The sequence below is a fragment of the Rhea pennata genome, chromosome 26 (assembly GCF_028389875.1).
Source record: "Rhea pennata isolate bPtePen1 chromosome 26, bPtePen1.pri, whole genome shotgun sequence".
In the NCBI taxonomy this organism is placed as follows: domain Eukaryota; kingdom Metazoa; phylum Chordata; class Aves; order Rheiformes; family Rheidae; genus Rhea; species Rhea pennata.
In genome coordinates this window covers 284,565-307,662 of record NC_084688.1, presented here as the reverse complement: position 1 = coordinate 307,662, position 23,098 = coordinate 284,565, and the positions used below count along the sequence as shown (strand labels likewise).

General features: G+C 44.3%; 1 protein-coding gene across 1 annotated transcript in view; it reads right to left on the bottom strand.

The window, feature by feature from the left end:
* Positions 1-19,897: 19,897 nt before the first annotated feature.
* BRCA1 (BRCA1 DNA repair associated) overlaps positions 19,898-23,098 on the bottom strand; it is a 28,091-nt gene continuing 24,890 nt past the window's right edge. The window contains exons 18-20 of the mRNA XM_062595870.1: positions 22,980-23,053; positions 22,403-22,463; positions 19,898-21,066 (exon numbers count right to left, since the gene is read on the bottom strand). Coding sequence (XP_062451854.1) covers positions 20,963-21,066; positions 22,403-22,463; positions 22,980-23,053 — 239 coding nt within the window. The 3' untranslated portion in view covers positions 19,898-20,962. The remainder of the gene's footprint in view (positions 21,067-22,402; positions 22,464-22,979; positions 23,054-23,098) is intronic.

The following is a 23,098-nucleotide window of genomic DNA, read 5'->3' as shown; positions in this document are numbered from 1 at the left end:
TCTTTGTTTGAATTAACTTTCAAGTCCATGAACTGCAGTATGGACATAAAGTCTTTCCAGGTTTAACCACAAAGTCAAAGTCCTATTGCACTAAAAGGAAGGGCTACTGTAGGACTGCCGAGGCTCAGCGCACCTAACTTCTATTTGAATATAAAATGTCTTTTCACTTTTGGACACTGAAGTGAAACTTGCAGCAAAGACTCCTCAAATGGACAATCTAAAATAGAAATGTGATGGCGGCTCACTGCACTTAAGATATAAAATGGATTGGGTAAAACAAAGATTCTAACTAGTCACAAGAGATTTTGAACCATGAGGGGGCCAGTGCAACTACCCATGCCAGATTATTAGCCATACTTCTAAGGTGAACTAGCTAAAGGGAGGCCATTATTTGAAAGGGAGAGGTTTGAAAGCTTTGAAAGGTTATATAGCTCTTTCCTGCAGACTTTCTATATTTAGGCATGCTCTTCTTTTAGTACAAAAATGCATTTGCTTTCAATACATATTGTTTATATCCAGTTCTGAATGTTCAGGCCTCCATCCTTCCAGGAACGAAATGAGATCATTTGCTTCAAAATTGTTAGTCTCATATCTTTGCCTCTGATTTGACCTTGCAATTTCCACTTTCTGTTATTTAACAATGCATTTTCTATTAATGGCAGTATGAGCAAATGCCCATACATTTACAGGTGCATGTATTACTGTAAGTTTGCTTTTATTAGTTTGATTATCACAGCACCTAGACAAATTAGTCTTGTTACATGTGGTGCCAATTTGTCAATTTTTGCATGGCAAAGGGCTGTTAAGCCCAGGCAAAAGTAGAATTTGCATCTATTCCCACATATATCTTTAAAAAGGACATAATCGTTACTGCTGTAGTACTGTGTGGTCTCTAGACAAAAATAACAGCACCCTCATCCTTTCCATTTGGTGTGCTAAACATTTATTATTGTTTCTGTACTTCTGTTAGGCATCCCACCTTCTTTGGAACAGCAGTGCACTTTTGAATTAAACATTTTCAAATTTTAAACCTGCAAGTCTCTAGGTCCTCGTTTGCCAAGACATCTGAAAAAACATCCCTTCCTTTCAACAAACTGTCATTTATTAATACTATTACGATTCACAGACTCCTTGTCTTTAATAACAGTGGCCACTGCACTACATCTGTTGAAAACTTCAGACAATGAGAAAAAAAGAAATCTATAAGGAAACACGAGGCTAGCAGAAAGGCTGCAGACATGATACTCAGCCTGGTGCTGAGGAAAAAAATCAGTTTAATGACGAGATTCTGAGCTGGCGTTAGCAACGCAGATCCAGCTTGAAGTGGGGTCCTGAGTTTGACTCCATGATTAAAAGGATTTTGTTTATGGACCTTTTCTAACCTGAGGAAAGTCTCTGCTTGGGAGATATATATGTGTCACTAGAATGATGGATTGCACTAACTCATCAGTCCAGTAGCCAATCTTTCTCAATGATGCATCTTTGTAAGAGTATTTCTCCCGTGACAGAGCCATGCAGCAAGCAAGTGGCCCAGGACAAGGGTTAGCATAATTCAAACTTGATAAATGTTCTTTTCACAGAGACACACCTTGGTACCAAGCAGAGAGACAGAATATTGCCTTGCTTCTTTGTCTTAGGGATGGTTCCCGGTAAGACAAAATTTCTACTTCTACACTGTCCCTAGGCAAGTTGTTTATTGCCAGAGCCATTCCAAAACCTGTTTCACTACCCTTTTCCCTGTGAATACAGGTTAATTCATGCTGTCCCAACTCCAATCTTTCAACTCTGTCACCATTGGAAAGAGTCCAGCTTAGATGTATTAAAATAATAGCCAGGTGTGACATAAGGATAGTTAGAAGTCCCTAACTGATAGGAAGTGCAGAAGGTAGGATTCAATATTGAGTCAAGAAGAGCTAGGTTCCTACAGGCTGTGAATTTAGCCAGCTCTGACATCCTAACCAACACACTTGCTTCCTCTCCTTCCTCCTTTGTGCAGACTGTGAGCTCTAGAACAAGCAAATTGTTTTAACTGAGTTGATACCACATTCACACAGTGGAGTTCTGGGCAGAAGGGCCCAGGTGCTACCCAGATACAAACAATAAAGCTAAAAAGGTCAATGCTATTTCACTTCCTCTCCTCCTTTTTTTCTGTGAGCCCCTCTAAATTTCCATTTTCATGGTTTCCATATTCTCAGGCTTTCCTCTCTTTTCACTTTGCTGTCCCTTTTTTCTAAACATTTCTCTAATCAGCTGGAACGGGGTGAATTCTTCCATAGACTTGGCTGCTTCTAGGCTTAAATTGGCCACTCTGTGAAAGACTGGCCTGTTTTCCCTGGGGAAAAAAAGAAATCTGTTTAAGTAGCAGTGCTCAGAACCCCACCCCCCAAGATTTTCCGTAAGTGTCCACATTTATTAGGTGCTGAGAATGTGGGGGAAATGATAGTTGACTTATCTGAGATCTGAGAAGCCCCCCAAAAACTAAAAAAAGCACCACTCCAGCCACAGAAACAAAAGGACAAAGAGAAAACTCCACAGATGGGAGCCCTGGTGTGGAAGGGAATACACAACAGTCATCAGCAGCTGAGACCTGCACCTGGAGTTGGCTTATTGGGAAAATAATGCAGCAAAAAAGGATCAAAACCACATCTCCACACGTTCAAATATACTTTGAAAAATGTATTTCTGCTCTCTACAATTGCAAGGATTGATATGCCTTCCAATATAAAATTAATTTTGAGGATCAAACTGTAAATATGCTAAGTCATTTTTTTCTCTTACATTTTATGACATACCAAATTGACCAAAAATGCTAATATGCTTAAAAGTATGGACTATAGTTTGCAACTACAGGTGTTTTTATTTATTCTTTTAGATATTTTTACTTTCCTTCCATGCTTTTATTGTCGTTAAGTGTCACATGAAGAAATCAGAATACTGATTTCTTGTTGTAGTTTTTGGAAGCACTTGGATTCACCATCAATCTGATGTTTGGTGCTGTGACTGCACTAGAAATTAGCACATAAACATGCAATCTGTAGCATTTCAAAAGGAAAAAAATAACTAATAGATATGATATACATGTGAGAAAACATCTCTTATGTTTTTACAAGCTGCCTTTGGAAGTAAACCAAGCAATTAATATTAAGGAGTTTCCATTAATTCTTAGATTTGATGGTTACTAACAATATGTATTCTAAAATGTCAGAAAAAAAGTTATCATGTATTTTGGTGTTGCTCTGTAAGATTTATTCTATTTAATAAATATTTGCCTTAAATAAGTGCTTAACAAGAGTCCTTTCCAAGATGATCAATCTGTGTTTAGACTTGCTGGTGGAAGAGAATTGAAAGCAATGCCAGCACTCTCCGCAAGCCGAAGAGAAACCCCAGAGACCCCAGATGAAGAGATCCAAGAACACAGGAGCCCCCACACCAGCTTGCCAATCTGGGCAGGGAAGGCATCCCACTCTACAGCAGATAAAAGATGCTGTGGGGCACGGCGGCTCCCTCACACCACAGGCACCACCACGGCCCCGCGCAGCTGTGGGGCACCGCGGCTCCCTCACACCACAGGCACCACCACGGCCCCGCGCCGCTGTGGGGCACCGCGGCTCCCTCACACCACAGGCACCACCACGGCCCCGCGCCGCTGTGGGGCACCGCGGCTCCCTCACACCACAGGCACCACCACGGCCCCGCGCAGCTGTGGGGCACCGCGGCTCCCTCACACCACAGGCACCACCACGGCCCCGCGCCGCTGTGGGGCACCGCGGCTCCCTCACACCACAGGCACCACCACGGCCCCGCGCAGCTGTGGGGCACCGCGGCTCCCTCACACCACAGGCACCACCACGGCCCCGCGCAGCTGTGGGGCACCGCGGCTCCCTCACACTACAGGCACCACCACGGCCCCGCGCAGCTGTGGGGCACCGCGGCTCCCTCACACCACAGGCACCACCACGGCCCCGCGCCGCTGTGGGGCACCGCGGCTCCCTCACACCACAGGCACCACCACGGCCCCGCGCCGCTGTGGGGCACCGCGGCTCCCTCACACCACAGGCACCACCACGGCCCCGCGCAGCTGTGGGGCACCGCGGCTCCCTCACACCACAGGCACCACCACGGCCCCGCGCAGCTGTGGGGCACCGCGGCTCCCTCACACTACAGGCACCACCACGGCCCCGCGCCGCTGTGGGGCACCGCGGCTCCCTCACACCACAGGCACCACCACGGCCCCGCGCCGCTGTGGGGCACCGCGGCTCCCTCACACTACAGGCACCACCACGGCCCCGCGCCGCTGTGGGGCACCGCGGCTCCCTCACACTACAGGCACCACCATCCCCCCCCGGCCGCGCTCCGTGTGAGACACCACAGCGCAGGCGCGGCACCGCCCGGGTGGGAGGGCGGGCGGGCGGAGGGGCGGCAAAGGCGGGAAGACGGTTGGCCCCCTTCCCCCAACCCCCCCCCCCCCCCCCAGCACGCGGGCCCCGCCCCCTCCCATCCGGGCTGCAGGAACGGGCGGCGGCCGCCGGGGGGCGCGCGTGCGCGGGGTGGCGGCGCAAGCGCAGGCGCAATGGATGCTCGCGGGGCAGGAAGTGGCTGCCGGCGAGCGGCGGGAGAAGCCCCGCTGCAGCCGCCGCGGCCGCCCGCGCCCCAGTGTGCGGCGGCGGCGCGGCCGGAGCCGGCAGGCCGGGAGCTGTGCCCTGGGCTGGCAGCGGGAGCCACGGGAGCTTCTGCGAAGATTCAGCTCTCTCTTACATCCCGATCGTCTTCTAGCCTTATTCAAACAAGCCACTAACATGTTGGTCAAACATCCTCTTTTTTTTTTTTTTTTTTTTTTTTTTTTCCCTCTCAGAGTATGTGTCTCCGTTGTCCCAGATTCACAGGCAAGGATGAAACTTCATTCCCAGATTGGAAATACCTGGCACTCTTGGCCAGACTTTTTGGATCAGATCCAGATGAAACAAACAGCGTGTGTGCCCCCAGGGCGCAAATAACCATCACCTCCTTGGCACAGTTTCTACCTCCATCCGAAAACACAGTGCAAATGTTTTTGTACTCCTTGTGCATGCTCGCTGTGCCTGAAAATAGAAGAAAGCTGAAGCATGATGTTCCCCCCATCCATCTTCCAGTTTATATTTCATTGATATTTTTCCATATTTTCCAAGCAAATTATTCATCAAGCCAGATACCTCTGGAGAGAGGGCATAGCAACACCTTTCTAGCTGTTGGGCCATCAATAACCTCCTGCCTGGATCAATGGATATTTTCCAGTAGTGTCAGTCAGCCTGAGATGAGGATGGAAGAATAGCAAGGATACTGAAATGGCTTTCCTCAAGAAGTGTGTGACATAGAGGATTGCTGAGTGGCTGTCTCCTAGTTCAGCTTACTCGTGGCACAGGGGTACAAAGAAACACATGTATTGTGGGACAACATGGAGTCTGCTAACTTCAGGAGCGGCTATTACATTAAATCTATGCCTTCTTTATCCATAGTTTGTTCTTTAATAAGTAGCTCACTGAGCTAAATACATTCTTTACAGGATTACAGGGAGTGAGTCGCCTGTCAGCCCGACCATGACACAGCTTTAATTCAGCACTGTAAGGAGCCCCTTCCTGCCCATACTCACCATCTCCTCTTGATAAATTCCATTATTACAAATTCAGGAACAGTTAAAAGTATCAGCAGCAATTTTAGGCAGACCAGAGATGGGTAAAATCCTTTTGAGATCTAGGGAAGGGTCTCAACACAGAATGAAGCAGTTGGGAGTCAGTGAGCCTACAAATATTGGGAAACAACATGGTCCTAGTTTATCTTTTCCTGCAGGTGCTGTTTTGAGTTATTAGTGATTATAAGACTTTTAGCAGCCTGGAAGTCCATTACCAGGATGCTAGAGGTTAAGCCTTCTTAGAGAGAGGTCTATGCCAGACTTCTTAATAAAAAAAATTCAGCTTAGATTTGGGTTTTTGGAATGCTACCATGTCTCAGACACAGTCCACAAAGTCCAGAAATTAACAGATTAAGTATTGTTCACAGAACAATAAAATAGTCTCATAAAAAAACACGTCAAGTATAATAGAAATTCTTAACAAACCTCAAAATACTTGAGCTTTTATTTTGTTTTTTTTCACTAAAGGGCAGGCAATTACAGTTAGGAGGTAACTACACAGAAGTTACCTGCTGCAACCTGATGATGCAATGTGGAACAAGTGCAATCTAATCAGCAAAGAACAAAGTACCTGTTCTGCATTGCACAGCATGCTTCTGAAAACATGTTATCAGTTCAGTGGGTGAGTATTTATTACAGTTCATTAGCACAGTGAAGTATGTGCAGCAGCAGTCAAACGGCAGAAATCACAGATGGAGAATTCCCAATTATTATCCTGTGATTTGTTTACATTATCTTTTTAGTTCATAACAAAATGGACTTCTTAGCAATTTCCAAGTAGAAATGCAAGAAGGTATAAATGAGAGCAGGCCTCCCTCTGAATCCCAATCGTAGGGGCTCCCTGATAAGTTTTAATTACTGACTTGACCTTGGTCTTTGTCTGAAGAAAGAATATAAGTATGAGATGCTGTGTGATTGCTGTCAGAAGTGGTTTAACTCATTAAATGTCTACATGAGGAACCTTTTTTTAAGTTCCCACTGTTGCCAAGTGGGATTTAAGGAAATTAAAAATGTAGGTCTTTGTAATCAGCCTTAATGACAATCAAGGGATAATTAATGGATGTATGTGACAACATTAAGCTAGTACATACTCTGCATCACTGGTCAGGATTAACTATACAGGTGTCAAAGAATAGCACTGGAGCATTTGAGGGAGGAGGTGCTGGAATAAGGAGAGAGCAGAGAGCTAAAGAAATCAGCTGAGTGAAATGCATCTAGCACCTTCTGCAGACAAACAGGCAGCTTCCTCCTGAATGCATCCAAGTCACTGAATTTATTCACAGGTGTCTGGTGGCCTTGCCCATCACAAAAGCCATGAATTTATCATAACAAACCACCTGAAGATCAGGAAATGCTGTTTTCCATGCCTTACAAGTGGGAGTGGATACAAAGAGGGATTCATCAAGGTTAAAAGAAGATTTGGAGTAAGAATTAGAAACAAAACTCTGATTTTTATTTATTTTTTAAATTTATTTATATTTTAGAAAATTGAAGAAAAGTGTCCACCCTGCAAGAATAAAACTGGTTTCAGTGAGACAGTAAATTCTTAGGAGATTGCCTGAGACTTCTGGAGTGTATCCAGAGATAACAGTGAAGAGTGGTATAACAACCTGAATAGAATTGCTGAAATGGGAATTTTCCTATTCAGAAGGCTAATCTCATTCTTCCTGTAGGAGATTTGATCTACGTGGGTACACCTGGGACATGCAAAAGTACCATACAAGCATTTGGTCCGCGTGCAGCAGCCTATTTGAAATCCATAGCAATAAGCAGATGTCTTTTCTTGTTGAGTATGTTTGCCGTTAATGTAGATTTGTAAGCACCCCAGCATGCTCAGTGAGTGCAGAGAGCATCCTCAAGGCTTCCTGTCAGTTGGTAACCCCAGAGGTCCAGCATTGGTCAGGAGGACCTGACCATTAGGAAGAAAATGCTGATTGATTTTATACAACAGCTTGGAACTGAGCTAAATCAAAGTATATTCTAACATAGATGGGGAGATCCCTGAGATAATTACAGAGTATACTGAACACAGTAGTGTTTACCTATACATTAATGTGTCTACCCATATATTTTGTGATATTATCAGACACTCTCATACCGCCTTTTGCTTCCTCTTGTTATACCTGATTATTTCTTTATGCTCATTACACAGCTTCTAAAGCTGGGCTCTTAACTTTACACTCCAGCCTACCCTAGGACGTAATTCTGGAGTTAAGACCTCTAATTAGCCAGCAGTAATTTGTCATCTTAATTAAAAATGCCAAATTCTCTTTCAGAAGGAAAATGTTTCTAGTCCGTTGTAGTGTTAGGAAAGCTACACAGAAAAAGATGGGCATTGCTGGAGTTCTCCATTTCTTAGAATTCATTTTAGATGGCCTTTGGGTGCTAAGGCAGTTTTCACTGCCTTTATTTCTGACAGCCAGTGTTTTTTACTTGCAGAAAATGACACATAACAAGCATAGAGATACAAACCCAGCTGCCATCCACAGCAATACTTGGGGTGCTGCATTAGATCTGCTGCAGTAAGGCAATTCTGCAAACTTTGCTGCAAGTCATGGTTTCCAGCAGCTGTTGTGTTTTTGTTCCCTCTGTTGTATTCGCTTTTAACCCCTCAGTTACTTGTCTTTCCTGTGGGTGTTGTCAGAATGATACTACTTCCCTTCAAAACCCCTACTACTTTAGTAATAAATAAGCAAAATCTCATCAGTGATAAACTTTCTAGTGATTGCTTTTCCATAATTTTCCAGACAATGATCCATCAGCCTCCTGTTATGATGGGAAAGGTATATTGTGTTAATTGGGCTTGAATTGGGCTTAGCAGGGAAGGCCCTGCTAAGGTTTTATTGTTCTGTTTGTTTGTTTTTCCTACACTAGAGTGATATTTTCACTTTGGAGCTAGGACTGCAGAACAGCTTATTATCCCTGAGCAATGGAGGAAGCTGGAGACACGAATTTAGTTAGTAAATAGGTCAAACCAATTTGTGGAAATGTAGATGCCATCCTGGCTGTGTGTGTGCATGGACTGAAGAGCAGTTTCGTATTTAGTTTTGTAACATTCAGTACTGACTTCTCTGACAAATACCAATGAAATATGAAGGAACAAGCTTTCCTATACATGCAGGTTTCTGAATGGTGGGTTTTCTTCTTCTTATCTAAAAAGGCTCAGTTCCTCTAGGAGTTGGAAAAAAAAAAAACCCATCAAATCTGCTGATTCCATGCATGCTTTCCATTCACGTGTGGCCTCTTCTGATCTGCATTCTGTTGGAGTGCAAACCCTGAGCTGGAGCAAAAGCCTGAGCAGAGGACTCGCTCTTCTCTCTGCAGCTCACACTCCTCTTGCATCAAGCATTCGCATTAAGGGGTGCTACTTCTTTCCCGCTTTAGGATCCCTTTACCGGGTGCTACTTGCTGACAGATCTGCAAACTGCTGATGGCATCTGCTAGCCCCTGCTTCCCAAAGTGCCTACAGGCCAAGGAGGCTGGCTACCCTTGCTGACCTGCAAGGTCTCTTCCTAGCCTATGTTCTTAGGAAATGCAAAGGAGTCTTTATCAATAGTTTGGTAAATGCTCCTAGAAACACTTCTTGGAAACCATTTTTCCTTTTGCATTCTATGTACACTCCACTTTCTCAAAAGAGCCAAGCAGATTCTAGTCTGCTATGGTTACAGAAAGCAGCTGCTAGGCTCAGGCTGAGAGCATAATTGAAGCCTTAGCACTAGTGGCAGCTTATGGGCAGAATAGCCATGACACAAGGTTGCTCCCATTCCTAGCAACCCTAGGCATGAGGATATACCCCTGTGAGTCTTTCCTTCTTAGCTGCCAGGGCCTTTGCTCTCTGTGCAGGTGGGAACTCCACATGCAGGTCTCTCCCGTGGCACTGCATCGGTGCTGGCCAGTTCACACAGGAAACACCCCAGCCACTGGCAGAGAAGTACAATGGTTCTAGAGAGCAAAGCTAAGATGTTTGCAGGAACTGCCTTATGCCTTTCATCCCCACGACAAGCCGAACAGAAGGCATCCCATTCCTCTCCTCTTCTCCTACTCACTGTCACAAACTATTCATTCTCTGTGGGTATAAGATGAGCTCTAGAAAACAACAAATTTCCTAAAAAATATAGAAATATAATGAAACCAGCCAGCTGCTCATTGATCCGTAGGCAGCTTTTCTGAAATTGGACATGGGGAGTAAATGAACATAACTAGGAAGAGATTTTCCAAGGCATCCAATTGCTGTTGTTGGCAATGACATATGGAGGGCCATTAAAGCAATTCCATTAACTTATGGAAACCACATATGTTTCCTTACTGGGTGGCACAAACACTGCAGAATAATTTGCCTTCTCCATGGCTTCGGCATCACGCACACTCACATCCTACCATCACTCCAACAGCAGCTCCAATTCATACGCCAGAACCTAGCTACTTTGGAGTAGGTTTTTGAGTGACTGTTTTCATTCATTCTGGCCTGGGCTGTGCAAACGCAATGTTCTTGCCCTACTCCAGCACACTCCTGGCAGCAAGCATAATTGAATACTATTGGTACATGCCATTGCAACATGCCTGTGAGATGCCATCTGATCCTGGGTAACTAAATCCTGCCTTGGAGTTTCAGCACACATCCCTGGTCCCCTCACAACAAACACCCTGTAGTAGTAATCACTTTTTAGTGCTACAGCTCCATAGATTTGGCAGGAGATAAGGGGAAGAAACACAGCAGCCTCCTCTGTGCTTCTTGAATCCTAGCAATACTTGGAGCACTAACTGAACTCTTGACTTCTGTGAGGTTTTGTGCACTCCCTGGGTGTGTTTTATCTGCTTCATTCATGTATCACATGGCCCAGGGATCATTTGGCATTTGCTAGGGCTTTACAACAGTGCTAGCATCCTGGCCAAAAGGCCAAAGGCAGTAAAGCAACCTGAAGCAAAAACAGTTTGGCATGTTGGACAAACGACTAATTTCCCAGGGGAATTTGAAGCAAGTCCAGATTGGATCTGTAATTACGCAGAGCATGTGCAGGAAGGCTGGGTCCTCAAACAACTCTACTAGGCTGCACATACCCTTTAGGTGGTCCCATCTTTACTACAGCAACTTTTTTTCCACCTGTTACTGAATCAGATAGTAAGCACAGGACTGGTTTCACTTCCTTTGTGCTCACAGGAAGACCAGAATTAGCTCACAGGAAGACCAGAATTAGCTCAACAAGAGGTGTAATGGGAAAAAAGGCAGCTTGTCAACAGAGATACACAAAGGCTGGCTAATGTAACACTGTTGAAAAATGGGAAGTAAGTATCTACAAGATGAACCTACCGGCAAGACTAGAGTAGCCTGGTATTGCAGGGTGGGGCTGCAATTGGTGCATGCACGTGTAGGAAGGGATAAAGGCAAGAACCTCATTGTTGTGCTCAGCTCTAGGCAATACCCTTAAGCTTTCAGAGTTACGGCAAATAGATAATTTGAGGAAGGTATACCTAGCTGAGTGCATGCATCAGCCCAGGAGTGCACAGAAAAGCTACTGGAGCGCCTGACAATATCACTGCTTTGTTTTTCAATGAACAGTTTCTGTCTCTCTCCTATTTATAAAGTTCCTGCTTCTGTTTTATCAATGCACTGTTACAATAAAGTGCTCAAAACCCCTGTATCCCCCAAGTGACAGACAGCCATTGTTCTAAGGTGAGACACAAATTGCAAGTGAATCACTTGTCTTTTCTATGCAAATGTTTACTCTGACCCTAACTGATTCCTACAACTGTCACCTAATTAATCACTTTATTTCATTTCATCAGTCAGCCTGTTGCAATTAATAAAAACGTATGTATGCAGGATGCAAATAGTTCTCTCAGGAAGGGCTGTGATGGAATGTCCCACGAGCAGCAATGCTCTGGAAAGCTCGTTCCACTAACACCAGCGAATGAATACCAATGCTAATGACTTCATGGTCTGCATGTTAATGCAGGTAATTAAACATGCTTATTCTTGCAGGTGGCAGCATACCGAGCCCTAGCCTGGGGAGGCTTCACAGAGTCTCCCCTCTGCCTCCAGCTATTGCCTGTGCTGTGTGCATGTATTCTTGGTGCTTGATTCATCTGTACAGAAAGGTGGGGAGGAGAGACATGGAAGGGGGGCTAGGCAGGTGAGATAACAAGGGGCAAGACACAGAGGAGATTCCTTTTCCTTCTGTCAGAGACAAGTAGTAAGTTAATATGTGAGTGGTGGGACAAGAGACCAGAGAGCCTGGTTTGGCTGGTACGCGGCTCTGCAGTTTCATCAGAGACTGCAGAGTGGCTCCCAGTGCTGAGCAGTGCAGGTCACACCTGGGACCTGTGGGATGGCTCTGGGAAGCTCTGGAGCCAGTGTCTAGCATGAGATGGTACCAGAGGCCTTGGGAAAGGTGTGAGGTTCTTGGGGGAAGGACATATGGAGGAGCCCTCAAAGCCTTGCTGGTAACATCACTGAGGAAGCACCAGCCAGAGCTTGATCACACACTCATCACCTACAGTAGCCGAAACACAGTCCAGTAGTATACCTGAAAACTACATCTGACCCTTTGATTAGTATTTGAGTAGCATTTTCATGCTAAATAAGCCTATTACATATGCAATTTATCTCTCTCCTCCCTTACAAGCCCTTGAACAGACACCCATTTGGATATGCCCGTGCAGGTGACCATGGTCCCTAACCCGCAAGGAATCATGCTATTGGCTGTAGGACACAGGCATGAGATAAGAGCATAGTGGCATTAATAAGAAGAGTCTAGCACATTAGATGGGCAGCAAAGGTGCATGAAAGAGGAGGCACTGCAGCAGACAGCAGGGGAGGTTTCAGCAATGCTGCACAGCGAAGTCGCTGCCAGCCCTCCTGTGGTGCCCGCCTGTGTGGCTGGCAAGAGCCAACTGGGAATCAGAGGCAGCTCATGCAAAGATGCTGGTTGCCATGGATTTCATCTGATACAGGCGTAAGGAAAATTACATCGTATCCTTTTGTATGGTAACTCCCAGCACAGAGGCTTGGCCATAGGTTTTTATGGCTGACTCTTATAATCCTCCAAAATTGTAGAGATATAAAATGATCTACATATCAGGTATAACTGCATCGCTTATGGCAGAGGGGGCACAGAGGTTAACATGATACGGATGAGATTTGATTAACCCGTGCTTGCTTTCCCCATAGCTGGCCAGATTCTCAGCTGCTTGGTTTTCATTTACCATAGCAGAAAGCCTTGTACTTGCTCTGGGACCAATAGAGGAAACACAGCCTCTATATTCTGGTTGTCAGAGTAAAATTAATATTACAAATGGGTCAGTGGCTTTTAGGAAACTGCATCATGATCAGCAAAATAAAGGGCTGCTACAGTAGAACAGGAGGTTTAGCAGGCAGGTCTCTACCAGATGTTCTTTACTAGCATTGCCAGTATGCACCTGCACAGGTGCATGGCCAGCTGACTGGCTAAGGGCAGAGACAAGCTAGCCCTTCTTCCTCCTCCCCTTCATGTCTCAAAGTGGGTATCAACTGCAGGACACATCACACAAACCTCAGGACAATTCATCGGCCACACACATGCACACAGGCACACGTGTGAAAGAGAGCACTTCATATGTCTAAGTTCAACAGGCCTTGAGAACCAGTGCAGAAGGCCGCATGACACACAGTAGCCTGACATCTGTATTCTTTGTAGGGACTCAGCTCTGAGGTTTCTTCCTGGGATAGGGGAAAATGGGCAGCATCAGCCCTGGTGCTCCCTGTATGCCCAAGCTGCTGTGCAAAGGCCCCAGTTCCCTGCCATGGCAGAGAATCACAGCCACCAGGAAAGGAGTAAACAGACAGCTCTGAGAAGGCGCCTCCTCCCTCCCACATACACTCAGGTCTAGCCTCAGCAACAGCCCGGATATGCTCTAAGGCTTTGGGCACTATTTCCTTCATCCCTGAAGTCATGTCTAATTGCATTTAAGCCTGAGCAGGTTTGAAGCTTTTCTCTCACTAACATTGATGAGTTTCCCCCCAAGAGATTGCTAAGGAGCAAGAGCCTCACTCCATCAGAAAGCCCTCTAGACCAGGAACGAGAAATGTGCAAGAGCGCAAGCAGAGCGGGAAACTGCTACCCTCTTGCAAAGAAAGTTTCTGAAGAGGTTCTCATGAATAGGAAAAAATAAACAAAGGAATTAAGAACTCGTGGGAAATGGTTGACCCAGCATCCCTGCAGGAGACGTATAAAGAGCTGCCCTGATTCACTGCATTCACATTGGATCAGTCTGCCCTTTGTCTAATCCTGCCTGACAAACACCTAAAAAGCATCTCAGCAGCAGCTTTGCCAGCTTCACAGTGATTGATCTTCCTGCAGAGTTTCTTACTGTTCTGGACCTCTCCACCCAATGGGCTCTCACCCAGAGCCTGACTTGGCTGGGAGAGCTCACCCAGACTCTAATACAGCTAATGTTGTGAGCAGTTCTGTACTGTGCAGAGAAGCTGGCTCTAGGTAGCAGCAAGCAGGCACAGTACTGTGTTGTGCACTAGCAACAACTCGGGTTGCAATGGCGCTTTTGTCAGGCTTACAAACTGCATTTCAGCAGGATTCATTAGCAGGACACAGTCACATGCTGATAGCTCATCTGCCTTGGGTCCACCATCCAGTTCCTTGAGGGTTTTCTGCTCAGTAAAAACCCTGTGCAGCATGACATGTCCACCCTTCCAGCCTAATACAGCCCCCCTGCAGGTTGGCCCTGACCCAAATACTTCATCCACTTAAGTTTAGTACCACCCCTTCAAATCTTCAACAGGCTGCTAAAACAGAGCTCAGCAGGTAAACCAGCCACAGCCTTTGCCCAAATCCAGCTAGCAGTTCTCCCCATCTTCAGGGCTTGGCACTGGTGTTTGAGCCTCTGTTTGCAGATGTGTCCTCATCAGCTACTGAGCCAGTGGCACATACATATGAGCATCTGTAATGCATGCGTGGAAACTCTTTATTAACTGCTTGCAGCAGCATTAGCACTTCTGGGCATTTTGGATCACAGGGAAGAGAATACAGAGGTTGCTTGGGAGCTGCCCAGACAAACTTTCAGATCATGTTAGCTGACAAAGTTGTAACATTCAGCAATCTGTCTGGTACATGGATTGTGACTGGACAGAAACAGAAAGGACTATAACAAGCACGAGTGGATTGGCTGCGTGCTCCTCCTGTCCGATCAGGACTTGCATTCCTGCATGGCAGGCACAATTGGCCAGGACATCTAATATTCCAGACAGTCAGAAGAATTAGTTGTGCATATCAACAATTTATGGATAAACTGGCCAGCAGATATAGGGAAGGCAGCTCTCCTGTTGCAGGGTACCATCCATACAGGGAACTAAAAGGAAGATTAGTTTTCCCGTACAGCTTGGTCCAGCTGAGCATGGCCTTTCCCCTGTACTTTTCATCCAGGCACTAGGCACAGGCTAAAAAAGGAATGGAGGAAGGAGGGAAGGTTTTTTCTTGCAACTTGCGCGTCGCCATAACATCAAATGTTCATGCTAGACCAGATGCCCATTTTGAGTTGCATCCAGCTCTCCTATCTCTCTAAGAGCTAAGTGCTATAGTTACTGAACCAGCATGGCAACAAACAAGGTAGAAGGGGGACCTGCTACTGATTTGACCAGGAATGTAAGGGTAAGACTACTTTGCAAACTGCCTTAGGGAAGGAGACCTTGTGTTCCGCTAGAAATCTCAACTTTACAATCTCCTGAAAGCTCTTCTGTAATTAGACATTGCAGCTATAGCACTTAACTTGTTAGTCACAGCTTGCAGAATCTGTCCTCCTCATGTCCCTGTGAAGATAAGTACATGTTGCCTCCCAAATATTATCCTCCTGACATTCTCAACATGTAAAGCTCCCAGGCCAGTGAGCTCCAAGCAGAGCGAGAAATGCTCTGCCAAAGCGTGCTTTACATCAAAGAAGCAAACAAATAAGAACTGATGCTTTTTAAGTGTAAGTTAAAGCTTACAAACTGCTACTATGAACATAATGAATAGCACATCTTTTTAAACAGAGATGAACCTGTAATAGATAAGATTGAATTCAGGGTCTAAAGTGTGTGTATGACTCAAAAGCAACTGTACAACTTTAATCTATTCTGGGAGGTCCAGTTAACACTCTGGTCCACAACAAAACTACCTGGTTCGGATCCTGGCCCTTTCACAGATTGCAAGGAATAAATCCTTATCTTCAGTTCTAATCTTGCTGCTCTCTGGCCATTATCTGGGGTTAAAAATGGACTGCATGCATACAATGGGTGAAGCAAGAGACACACTCTTGCTCCTACCCAGCACAGGATGAAGAGGCTAGATCACAAAGGACAGACACCAACAAACACTTCTCTGCTTTCCTCAAGTGACCCCTCAATTCAGGCCATTGCTGCTGGGAGTGCTGGTGGAGTATCTATTAGCAATTTTACTTCGTTGAGTCTTAGCTGTTCTGCCTATCACAGCTGCCCTAGCATCAGATAGGTGGAGCAAGCCCCAGTCCACACCGACAGCTTCCCTTTGCTCCAGCAGCTCTTACCAGATACAGTCTGACTGCCACCAGGGAAATCAGATTTCTTGACCTTTCAGAAACTCACTGTGGTGCTTCATGGGCAAATGACTTGTTAAAGCAAAGACAAACATGCAGGTAGGTGTCTTTGCACAAGTCTCATATGGCATCTTATGAACCCAGCTCAGCCCTGCAGACCAGCAGACTGGCTGCCTCGGTCGAACAGAGCATGGGCACTTGGCCTCCCCATGTTCGCTGGCCTTACCCTGCATACCATCCCTGCTTGGACTGAGACTGCTGCTATCTTTAATCATTTCACAAGCACTAGACTTGAAGTACCCTCAGGAAAGCTCTTCTCATCTCTTTCCTTGGAAGGCGTCTACCCTTATTGCCTGTTAAAAACAAACAAACAAACAAAAAAACCCCCAACACAAATACCAAATCCCAGTAAATCAAAATTCACCTTCTTCAGCAGATTCCACTTTGTTCCAAGTCAAATGCTTAGGGGCACTTAACATACATCTTAAGCAAAGACAGGCTTGTAGTGCAACTTGTGCTAAAGAGTCCCTGCACAAAACAGAGTCTGAACACAGCTCTCTCAGCCGCTGGAGCAGTCCGGTGCCCAGTGAAAGCCAGCGAAGACCCAGAACAACACCAGGAGAGAGAGACACAGCCTGTTCTTTCACTGCTTTGCCTCAGCTCACATTGCCTGTCCTATGAGCAGGGTGAATCCACAGATATCCTCTAAATCATTGATTATGCAAAAAGCTTTTATTCATAATATTAGCAAAATAAAGCCGACAGCAGACCAAAGATGAAAACAATCCACAAATCACCAAGAATAATTACAGGAACACACTGAATATTTCTTCGATTTATCATTAACTCTAGTAATGAGTTAGACAAGTGTTCTAATTGCATTCATGAATAAGCTACTATGTTATGAATGGCTTCAGATCTGCAGGGAAATAACCCTTTGTGTATGGATCCTAAAGCAGAGGAAAGATTGTTTTCGGAGTAAACCAGTCCAACAAGCTGTACACATAGCCATTGCTGCTCCTCAGCACTTTCAGCAGGTCAGGTACTGGCATGGGTGCGACTGTTCAAAGCGTAGAAAGAACAGTTGCAAATATGAGGCACCCATGGAAACACCAGTCTAACAGCAGAATAAAGCTGTTGTGGAACATAATGTTGTTGAACAAACTCCTGCCATCCCGAGCCGTGATCAAGCCCTTGCTGGTCTCTTCTCCCAGGGAAGGAGCAGCATCTGGCAGACATTGTCTACACACTACAGTGTTCCTGGTCTAGCTGCTAGCAGAAACAAGTTGCAAAGCAGGGTCAGTAATATCTATTGTCAGGGAGGTGGGAACAGGAAAGGATTACAAATGTCTGTAGAGTTTTGTGATCTGCCATTTCGTATGACTGCTACACGACTCAGCCTTGTAACCTGGACAGCGCCATCACATCATGCTTGCTGGGGCCCACAGTCCTGAGAGCTGCAAAACATTTCCCACTCTGGAAAATGAGGTCTAGTGGTTAACAGAAGCTGATTGAACTGTATTGCTTCTGTTAGCTTGCACAAGTCCCAGTGCAGAAAAGGCTCAAGCACCCTCTGTGAATCAGCGAGGGCTGATGGATCTCTGCTGCTCTGCGGGGCAATGCAGGGAAAGACTCTGGGTAGAGAGTGCTGCAGCCCTTCTGGAACCTGCCCACTCCTGCCTGCCATGCCGATATTCTCCAAATTCTGCCATTGAGCCCGTAAGCAGGAAGCTACTGCATTAACAATGCACCTCAGCAACAAAACCTTTTCCCAAACAAGAATGATTAGGTGAAGCTGCAAGGCAGGCAGTGCAAGCTAGACAGCCCCCTTCTTCAAAGTGCCAAGCAAAAAAGACAGCAATCCCTGCAGAGCCAGTCAGGGCCCCAACTGCTGCAGGAAATCCCAGCTGCTGGTTTCCTCTCACCTTTGCCTCCTACATATGGTAAGTAGATTTGCCACTCAAATATTTGTTTAGAGCAAGCCCCAAGCTCATTTACAATGCATAATGACTACATCTGCTAGGAGATGCATTTAAAGTTTCTGTATTATAAGAGTGAGAGCAAGCCCCTCCTCCACATCCCTTTGGAGCTGAAGCAATAAGGTGCCATCCGTAACCTGGCAGGAACATAAGAAAGGGTTAGGAAGGGTCCCCTGCAAGCAGCCACTGTCACCAATCACCCTGCCTGTGCAGTGACAAATCTGTACATCATGCTGCACAGTCCTGAGTGGGAACAGCAGCACTCTGCCACTACCTTGCACATTCAGGCTGTAGTGAAGACTGGGAGCTCTTTTAATGAGGATTCACAATTACCTCCCCCACCACCCACCCTTTTCCAGGTTAAACAAACCCAGCTGGAATTTCTACTATATAGATCCTCCCAGCACTGAGCCTGCAGTGTACATACTACACAGGTGTTTCCAGCCACAGCAGCTGCAGTGGCTTCAGATTCCTGCACATTAAAGGACTCTGAGTGAGGAACTGGATCAAGAAGTTTTATTGATAAGGAACTTTGTTTCACATATAGTGTATCTACAGTTGTGTGAGAGTGAAGCTTTCTAACTGATAGAAAAAATGTTTGAGGCTAAGCTTCCTAAAGAACTAAAGAAACCTGGATGTGTTTCCTGTAGTGTTGCCATGTGTAAAAAAAAAAAAAAAAAAAAAAAATTCTTCAGAAGGAGCAGCAGAATGCCAACAGTAATTTATTAAAATTGTTTCGTTCATATGGTTTAGAGGTTCAGTTAAAATTATTCTTGTTCTCTCTACCATTTCCCAGTCCCTAAGTTCAACTCTTATTCTGTGAATTCTCTTTTGTGTTCACAAGCCTCACTTTTCTTGTTTCATTTTTAAAGGGAAGTCAGAACAAGCCATGTAGTGAATTCCAAGCTTTAGGACATCCAAAATGAGATAAAACATGCCAAACAGCAAAGCAACATCACATTTAGATTTCAGCTTCCAGGATTTAATTAAGTAATCCTCAACTAGACTCTCAAAATAATTGAGCTTTTCTTTCAAAGCTTAAAATCAGATGTAGGTTACTACAAAATTTCACACGTGGCACTTCATTAAAAAGTTGCCAGAGACATAACCATCCCCAAGGAGAACAGCAGCATCCCAGGTGTCTTACATCTGCTGACAATTATCTAGCAGGAGCTAGTACTTGCTAGAAAGGACAATGCTTGTGTCCAGATCAGAGGAACAATTTCACAATAGCAGCTGCAAGACAGTCTTGTTTGGCCTTTGCCTCTCAACTAAGTGGCAGCATTTAGCCTTCATAGCTTTAATCTTCTGAAAGGTAGATTAAAAAAAGCTTCAGAGATAAGAGGAATGTCAGTCTGAAGGTGAGGCTGCATTGAGCAGCCTTGACAGTTATGAAACACTGTTGCACATAGAAGAAAACAGTGATGTACCTTGAACTGAGCAAATGCTTCCACACTCATGCTACCAATAGCAAGCTCTAGTTGGACTACATTTGCCTCAATCTGGAAACTGCAAGACACTTGATAACATCTGCTTCTCATGCTGATAGAAATTACAGTTGTGCCCTAATTTACATTTATGAAATCTCCTCCAGCAAGTCTCCTTCCCCACCATTGCAGGAGGTTAGACTCCAGAAATATTGTCATGTATCTCTCAATGTAGAGATTGAATAACTGATTCACACAAGAGCTGGACAATTAAAGTACTTGCCAATCTCATTTTATTTACTTTGAGTGTTGCAGTATTTACAAACATACTTTATATAACTTTCTAAGACAACCTAGCATCATTAGACTCCCAAACAATTCTCTGAATTTGGCTAAAAAAATTTTTAAAGCAACTTTATGAAAATAGTTTCTTTTTCTGTTCTGAAAGTACAAAATTATTTATGAAGCCGAATTGCTTGGCAACAGAAAGAAGCAATACATTTTATTCATTAAAAAGTAATATATTTTCTTTGTGGTCTCATTTTGTAGGCAGGGCTTATTATATGTCACTGAGATACTAAATTGCATCTGTTTAGTATTCCTTTTTCATAGGTTCTACATACACTTTTCAGAATTAAGACTGACAGTATTGGTTTACACCTGTGGTTTTGAGGATTAGTTTATGCTGAGAATCAAGTGTTGGCTTTTTAGGGAACTTGTAGATGATTTTTCTCATTTGAACATGTACGCATTTTTGTATACAACAGTTTCAACAGGAGAGCTCTTTGTATAGCTTCCAAAACAACTGTAATCCCTGGCCTAAAACCAGGCTGATTCATTAGTGATCACAAAATTATATTTCATTGTGTTGGTATATGCTCATCCTAATTCAGGGTATGTATTTATGCAAGCAAAAATACGGATGTTACTGAGTCGTGCAAGTTACATTTTGATTCAAGTCCTGAGCCCCATATAACTCATGTAAGTGACTGTCTCCAAAATGTCCTCAAGTAGCTAGCTGGGATGGTAAATAATGCATTACCATTTCTTTGAGGAGGCCTTGTTCTAAATTTTCTTGTTAGATTCTGATTTTTTTTTGATTTGTATCACATGGGTCTATGGACTACTTTGAAATTAGAAATGTTATTCTTTTAAGTAGTAGATAATTCCATCTGTGCATAGTAATGCTACTTAAGTAATTTTATTGCTAGTAAAAGTGTAGTTGTTTTACTCCAAAATAAGAACATGAGTCAAAGGTGCTCTCTGCATAAATTACTTATCCTTAAACCAGTACCAAAGTAACAGCACTGATGAGAATTTCAGCACAATGGCAAAATAACTGCAGATCACCCTTAGGACACAAGGTAAGCATCAAAATCCTGGCACTCATAGCAAGCAACACTGTCTAATACCCACTCTCGAGACACCACAGCAACATTGTTCTTTTGCTGGATTGCTGCAAGACAAAGACATAGATGGTAAAACAGTATCAGTGAGTCAAAGCAAATTTAAGGTGAGCATACCCATGTCTTCCAGATTAAGCTATTTAGTTTATGTTTCACATTTTCAAAACCTTGATAAAAAGCAAGATTCTAAAAAAAAAATAATGTATATATATACATCTTAACAATGCAGGTAATATAACTGTTCTATAGAGAATGGCTGTTTGACAAGAAGTCAGGCAGGAAGTTTTGAATGCCATAGAATAAGCACTAACAGCTAAGAGTGCAGGCTTTGATATCTTTTAATTTAGGATCTTCGTGACAGAGGCTCAGTTTGTCTGCTCAGCCATACTGAGTATGTGACAAGTAATGAGTGTCGCAGAGAGAAGCAACAGAATATTACTGAACTGATCCCAGACTCTACATTTGTCAGTTTTGAGAAAGGGAGAAGAGGATCAGGAAAAACACCACCACCACCACAAAACGGAAACTGAAAAATGCCCTTTTGCCCACCATTCTGCCAAATTAATGCCTAATAGTTAAAATCATTTGAAAATTCAGGCCTTTTTCTTTCTCCCAGTGCCTGGAAACAGCTTTTTGTTTACAGCATTATCTTCCTGTCCTATTTTTCTGTTGGACTCCACTGTAGCCTAATGACTCAATTCCCTCTATCTCAAGGAAAAGTTAGTGCAGAAAACTTGAACTTTCAGTCTCATCATCTCTCTAGATCATTTTGATTCCATGGGGGGAGGTGGGTAATCAATTAATGTAGTTGGATGTTCTTTCCTGACCAGGAGAATACTGTCCCCATAGCATCATCCGAGGCTTTGCGCTACATAGAATCATAGACTCGGTAAGATTGGAAGGGACCTTTGGAGATCATCTAGCCCAACCCCCCTGCTCAGCAGGGTCACCTAGAGCACATTAGACAGGGTTGCATCCAGGCAGATTTGGAATATCTCCAGAGAAGGAGACTCCACAACCTCTATGGTACATCTTACTAATCCTCCACAAGCATGCCTTTCCACCTTTTAAAAAACTAGCTGCAATCAGAAAACTTTCCATTAAGCTGACTGAGCATATGCAGGACACCTGAGCCAACAGCATATGGACAATAGGATCACATTTACATCTCATCATAACAAGTTGCAACTCCATCATTGATTCCTGAGACATAATAGTTTGTCCTTTCAGACTTCTCTTTCAAGACATTCCTCCACCCTCAGAGAGGGTGGGATTTTATTCTGATTCCACTACAGAATCTCTCTGATATTTAAGTACTAAAAACACAGAAGCAATAAACCATTCAATGTGTACCATAAAACAGTACATGACTGTATGTAGTTTTACCTCTGTAGTCTGTGTTTTCCATCCAAGCATCTGGCTGCACAACCACGACAGCAGTAGAATTCTAGGATTTCAAGAAAATAAAAATGCTACTGTTACCCGTTTCACATTAAATCACTCTCCCACCTATCTGTAGAGTGGTAACTGGGCTGACTCTTTGCTTCAGTACATCACTTCAAAGAGGATGTTAAGTAGTTGTAGGGGGAGAAAGACATCAGCTTAAGATTTTTCTATGAAGTCTGTCCAAGAATGCTGCGTTAAGGCACAAAAGGCTGTTTTGCCCTGGGAAGTGGAGCTCAGTGCTGATTTCAAGGAAGTCGGTTATGTGAATTCTACAGAGTACTCCGATCAGTTCTCCACTAAAAGCTAGCCTATCTCTTAATATAGAGTAGCCAGGGACTAGAACAGAAGAATTGTTGTCAGGCAATTTGACATCACTGCTGTGCAAACAGCTCTCACTTAACGTACCTGTATGCACCAGTCTTTGGTTAGCCCATGAAGGCCACATAATCTTTCAGTATATTGGGTATTACGAATAGTGAATGGTCTATAGTAAAGTGTAACATTCATTAACACTTACTGTTTTGTGTGTGAACAGATGAAGTTGCTTCACTACAGAGGCACCACAAAGCTCCACCATCCATTCCAGATGTTCTAGATAAATCAGATAAAGAGCCTGTTACTACAGTGCTTTATATT